The 6000-nt window shown below is 50.4% G+C and overlaps 1 protein-coding gene across 1 annotated transcript in view; it reads left to right on the forward strand.

Annotated features, from left to right (window-relative positions):
* Positions 1-2674: 2674 nt before the first annotated feature.
* The window catches only part of LOC310952512 (uncharacterized protein), a gene marked incomplete at its 5' end in the record, with an annotated part of 13657 nt that continues 10331 nt past the window's right edge, over positions 2675-6000 (forward strand). Inside the window, 3 exons of the mRNA XM_083921130.1 lie at positions 2675-2692; positions 3650-3936; positions 4804-4871. Of these exons, the coding sequence (XP_083777256.1) occupies positions 2675-2692; positions 3650-3936; positions 4804-4871 (373 nt within the window). The remainder of the gene's footprint in view (positions 2693-3649; positions 3937-4803; positions 4872-6000) is intronic.

Genomic DNA, 6000 nt, shown 5'->3' on the forward strand with positions numbered 1-6000 from the left:
TTTGATTCTTCATGTCTGAGCAGCTGATCTGGTTCGATTCTTCATGTCTGAGCAGCTGATCTGGTTCGATTCTTCGTGTCTGAGCAGCTGATCTGGTTTGATTCTTTATGTCTGAGCAGCTGATCTGGTTTGATTCTTCGTGTCTGAGCAGCTGATCTGGTTTGATTCTTCGTGTCTGAGCAGCTGATCTGGTTTGATTCTTCGTGTCTGAGCAGCTGATCTGGTTTGATTCTTCATGTCTGAGCAGCTGATCTGGTTCGATTCTTCATGTCTGAGCAGCTGATCTGGTTCGATTCTTCATGTCTGAGCAGCTGATCTGGTTTGATTCTTCGTGTCTGAGCAGCTGATCTGGTTCGATTCTTCATGTCTGAGCAGCTGATCTGGTTTGATTCTTCGTGTCTGAGCAGCTGATCTGGTTTGATTCTTCGTGTCTGAGCGGCTGATCTGGTTCGATTCTTCGTGTCTGAGCGGCTGATCTGGTTTGATTCTTCGTGTCTGAGCAGCTGATCTGGTTTGATTCTTCATGTCTGAGCAGCTGATCTGGTTCGATTCTTCATGTCTGAGCAGCTGATCTGCTTTGATTCTTCGTGTCTGAGCAGCTGATCTGCTTTGATTCTTCGTGTCTGAGCAGCTGATCTGGTTTGATTCTTCATGTCTGAGCAGCTGATCTGGTTCGATTCTTCGTGTCTGAGCATCTGGTTCGATTCTTCGTGTCTGAGCGGCTGATCTGGTTCGATTCTTCGTGTCTGAGCATCTGGTTCGATTCTTCATGTCTGAGCGGCTGATCTGGTTCGATTCCTCGTGGTTGAGCAGCTGATCTGTTTCGATTCTTCGTGTCTGAGCAGCTGATCTGGTTCGATTCTTCGTGTCTGAGCAGCTGATCTGGTTCGATTCTTCGTGTCTGAGCAGCTGATCTGGTTCGATTTTTCATGTCTGAGCAGCTGATCTGGTTCGATTCTTCATGTCTGAGCATCTGATCTGCTTTGATTCTTCGTGTCTGAGCAGCTGATCTGGTTCGATTCTTCATGTCTGAGCAGCTGATCTGGTTTGATTCTTCATGTCTGAGCAGCTGATGTGGATCGATTCTTCATGTCTGAGCAGCTGATGTGGATCGATTCTTCGTGTCTGAGCAGCTGATCTGGTTCGATTCTTCGTGTCTGAGCAGCTGATCTGGTTCGATTCTTCATGTCTGAGCGGCTGATCTGGTTCGATTCTTCGTGTCTGAGCAGCTGATCTGGTTTGATTCCTCGTGTCTGAGCAGCTGATCTGGTTTGATTCTTCATGTCTGAGCATCTGGTTCGATTCTTCATGTCTGAGCAGCTGATCTGGTTCGATTCTTCATGTCTGAGCAGCTGATCTGGTTTGATTCTTCGTGTCTGAGCAGCTGATCTGGTTTGATTCTTCGTGTCTGAGCAGCTGATCTGGTTTGATTCTTCGTGTCTGAGCAGCTGATCTGGTTTGATTCTTCGTGTCTGAGCAGCTGATCTGGTTCGATTCTTCGTGTCTGAGCGGCTGATCTGGTTTGATTCTTCGTGTCTGAGCAGCTGATCTGGTTCGATTCTTCGTGTCTGAGCAGCTGATCTGGTTTGATTCTTCGTGTCTGAGCAGCTGATCTGGTTTGATTCTTCATGTCTGAGCAGCTGATCTGGTTCGATTCTTCATGTCTGAGCAGCTGATCTGGTTCGATTCTTCATGTCTGAGCAGCTGATCTGGTTTGATTCTTTATGTCTGAGCAGCTGATCTGGTTTGATTCTTCGTGTCTGAGCAGCTGATCTGGTTTGATTCTTCGTGTCTGAGCAGCTGATCTGGTTTGATTCTTCGTGTCTGAGCAGCTGATCTGGTTTGATTCTTCATGTCTGAGCAGCTGATCTGGTTCGATTCTTCATGTCTGAGCAGCTGATCTGGTTCGATTCTTCATGTCTGAGCAGCTGATCTGGTTTGATTCTTCGTGTCTGAGCAGCTGATCTGGTTCGATTCTTCATGTCTGAGCAGCTGATCTGGTTTGATTCTTCGTGTCTGAGCAGCTGATCTGGTTTGATTCTTCGTGTCTGAGCGGCTGATCTGGTTCGATTCTTCGTGTCTGAGCGGCTGATCTGGTTTGATTCTTCGTGTCTGAGCAGCTGATCTGGTTTGATTCTTCATGTCTGAGCAGCTGATCTGGTTTGATTCTTCATGTCTGAGCAGCTGATCTGGTTCGATTCTTCATGTCTGAGCAGCTGATCTGGTTTGATTCTTCGTGTCTGAGCAGCTGATCTGCTTTGATTCTTCGTGTCTGAGCAGCTGATCTGGTTTGATTCTTCATGTCTGAGCAGCTGATCTGGTTCGATTCTTCGTGTCTGAGCATCTGGTTCGATTCTTCGTGTCTGAGCGGCTGATCTGGTTCGATTCTTCGTGTCTGAGCATCTGGTTCGATTCTTCATGTCTGAGCGGCTGATCTGGTTCGATTCCTCGTGGTTGAGCAGCTGATCTGTTTCGATTCTTCGTGTCTGAGCAGCTGATCTGGTTCGATTCTTCGTGTCTGAGCAGCTGATCTGGTTCGATTCTTCGTGTCTGAGCAGCTGATCTGGTTCGATTTTTCATGTCTGAGCAGCTGATCTGGTTCGACTCTTCGTGTCTGAGCGGCTGATCTGGTTTGATTCTTCATGTCTGAGCAGCTGATCTGGTTTGATTCTTCATGTCTGAGCAGCTGATCGTTTGAGTGGTGAGTCATTTAGGAGCTGCTTTTATTGTGAAATCATTGAAGTATTTCACAATAAAAGCAGTTGTTGAGGACAGACGCACCCGTGTTTCCTGCAGCTGGACCCGTCTCTGCTGCCGAGTCCCGTGAGACCACCTCAGACCCCAGACCCCAGACCCCAGACCTCAGACCTCAGACCTGGTCCACGAAGAGAACTCTGAATAAAACAAAGGAAATGAATCAAATATTTAAACTTTTAAGATCCGTGAAATGTGATTTAAAGTAAGTTCAGCATTTCCTGTTCAGACCACAGCGTCTCCGTCAGCTCCGTCTCTACAGGAGTCTCCATCTGTCAGACTTTGACTCCGCCTCTTTTCCTCTGACCAAAAAAGGGCATGTATGTGACGCTGGGGGGAGGGGCGTACGTCCATCTGGCTGATGTTTACTGTTGATTGACCGATATTATCGTCCTTTACCGACCCTGGGAACGCAGGACCAGAGGAACACAGGACCCTGGGAACACAGGACCCTGGGAACACAGGACCCTGGGAACACAGGACCCTGGGAACACGGGCCAGAGGAACACAGGACCAGAGGAACACAGGACCTGGGGAACACGGGACCCTGGGAACACGGGACCCTGGGAACACGGGACCCTGGGAACACGGGACCAGAGGAACACAGGACCTGGGGAATGTAGGACCCTGGGACCCGTGTATTTGACCCTGGTGTGAGTGGTGGGACCTGAGAGAGACGTGGTCAGAGGTGGAGGTGACGGAGCAGAAGCTGCAGACTCGTCTTTGGCTCGGCGGTGAACTCATTATGTGAGTGTTCCTGCGGACGCTGCCAGACGCTGCCTCTGCATCTTCACCCAGGGAAGTGGGACTCAGCAGAAAGAGCTGCAGCCGAGCTGGACCAGGACCAGCAGGAGCAGCAGCGCCCACACGCCACACGCCTCTGCTGCTGCTGCAGGACCACACGCCTCTGCTGCTGCTGCAGGACCACACGCCTCTGCTGCTGCAGGACCACACGCCTCTGCTGCTGCTGCAGGACCACACGCCTCTGCTGCTGCAGGACCACACGCCTCTGCTGCTGCTGCAGGACCACACGGACCACACGCCTCTGCTGCTGCTGCAGGACCACACGCCTCTGCTGCTGCAGGACCACAGCCTCTGCTGCTGCTGCAGGACCACACAGACCACACGCCTCTGCTGCTGCAGGACCACAGCTGCACTCCGGACGCCACCGAGCTACGAGAGGTACTGTGTCTGTTTATGTGACATCATCATCATCATCATCATCATGTCTGTGACCAGCGTCTGTTTCTCTGCTGCTGAGCTTCACTCAGTCTTTTCTAAACAGAAGGGAGTTAAAAGTTAGTCAGCAGACATTAAGGAGTGCTTTTATTGTGAAATACTGAGACCAAACATTTAGGAGATGCTTTTATTGTGAAATACTGAGACCAAACATTTAGGAGATGCTTTTATTGTGAAATACTGAGACCAAACATTTAGGAGATGCTTTTATTGTGAAATACTGAGACCAAACATTAAGGAGTGCTTTTATTGTGAAATACTGAGACCAAACATTTAGGAGATGCTTTTATTGTGAAATACTGAGACCAAACATTAAGAAGCTGCTTTTATTGTGAAATACTGAGACCAAACATTTAAGAGCTGCTTTTATTGTGAAATACTGAGACCAAACATTTAAGAGCTGCTTTTATTGTGAAATACTGAGACCAAACATTTAAGAGCTGCTTTTATTGTGAAATACTGAGACCAAACATTAAGAAGCTGCTTTTATTGTGAAATACTGAGACCAAACATTTAGGAGATGCTTTTATTGTGAAATACTGAGACCAAACATTTAGGAGATGCTTTTATTGTGAAATACTGAGACCAAACATTTAGGAGATGCTTTTATTGTGAAATACTGAGACCAAACATTTAGGAGATGCTTTTATTGTGAAATACTGAGACCAAACATTTAGGAGTGCTTTTATTGTGAAATACTGAGACCAAACATTAAGGAGTGCTTTTATTGTGAAATACTGAGACCAAACATTTAAGAGATGCTTTTATTGTGAAATACTGAGACCAAACACTCTCCGTCTGCTGTCACAGAGGAGCGGAGATGCTGACTCAGCTGATTCTGGGGTGGACTGCCTTGCTCAGCGGCCTCCAGCCGGCAGGTGAGTACGAACACGAGACACACTGTCCTTCAACAGAGGACACAATAGGGGCAGCAGCTCCAGCCTCTGATCCTGGATCAGGTCTCAGGGGCAGCAGCTCCAGCCTCTGATCCTGGATCAGGTCTCAGGGGCAGCAGCTCCAGCCTCTGATCCTGGATCAGGTCTCAGGGGCAGCAGCTCCAGCCTCTGGTCCTGGATCAGGTCTCAGGGGCAGCAGCTCCAGCCTCTGATCCTGGATCAGGTCTCAGGGGCAGCAGCTCCAGCCTCTGGTCCTGGATCAGGTCTCAGGGGCAGCAGCTCCAGCCTCTGGTCCTGGATCAGGTCTCAGGGGCCGGCAGCTCCAGCCTCTGATCCTGGATCAGGTCTCAGGGGCAGCAGCTCCAGCCTCTGATCCTGGATCAGGTCTCAGGGGCAGCAGCTCCAGCCTCTGGTCCTGGATCAGGTCTCAGGGGCCGGCAGCTCCAGCCTCTGGTCCTGGATCAGGTCTCAGGGGCAGCAGCTCCAGCCTCTGATCCTGGATCAGGTCTCAGGGGCAGCAGCTCCAGCCTCTGATCCTGGATCAGGTCTCAGGGGCAGCAGCTCCAGCCTCTGATCCTGGATCAGGTCTCAGGAGCAGCAGCTCCAGCAGGGACCCCAAACTTCCCTTTCCCGGGCCACATTAACCAGCTCTAACTGGGGGATCCTGAGGCGTTCCCAGGCCAGTGTGGAGATCTAATCTCTCCACCTGGTCCTGGGTCTTCCCCGAGGCCTCCTCCCAGCTGGACGTGCCTGGAACACCTCCCTAGGGAGGCGCCCAGGGTTCATCCAGACCAGATGATCCTGAACCACCTCAACTGGCTCCTTTCAACACAAAGGAGCAGCGGCTCTACTCCGAGTTCCTCACGGATGCTGAACTTCTCCCCCTCTCTCTAAGGGAGACTCCAGACCCCCTCCTGAGGAAACACACTTCACACGCTTGGACCTGGACCTGGTTCTGTGGGTCCTGACCTGGACCTGGTTCTTTGGGTCCTGACCTGGACCTGGTTCTGTGGGTCCTGACCTGGACCTGGTTCTTTGAGTCCTGACCTGGACCTGGTTCTGTGGGTCCTGACCTGGACCTGGTTCTTTGGGTCCTGACCTGGACCTGGTT

Source organism: Echiichthys vipera (genome assembly GCF_963691815.1).
Source record: "Echiichthys vipera genome assembly, chromosome: 10".
Taxonomy (NCBI): Eukaryota; Metazoa; Chordata; class Actinopteri; order Perciformes; family Trachinidae; genus Echiichthys; species Echiichthys vipera.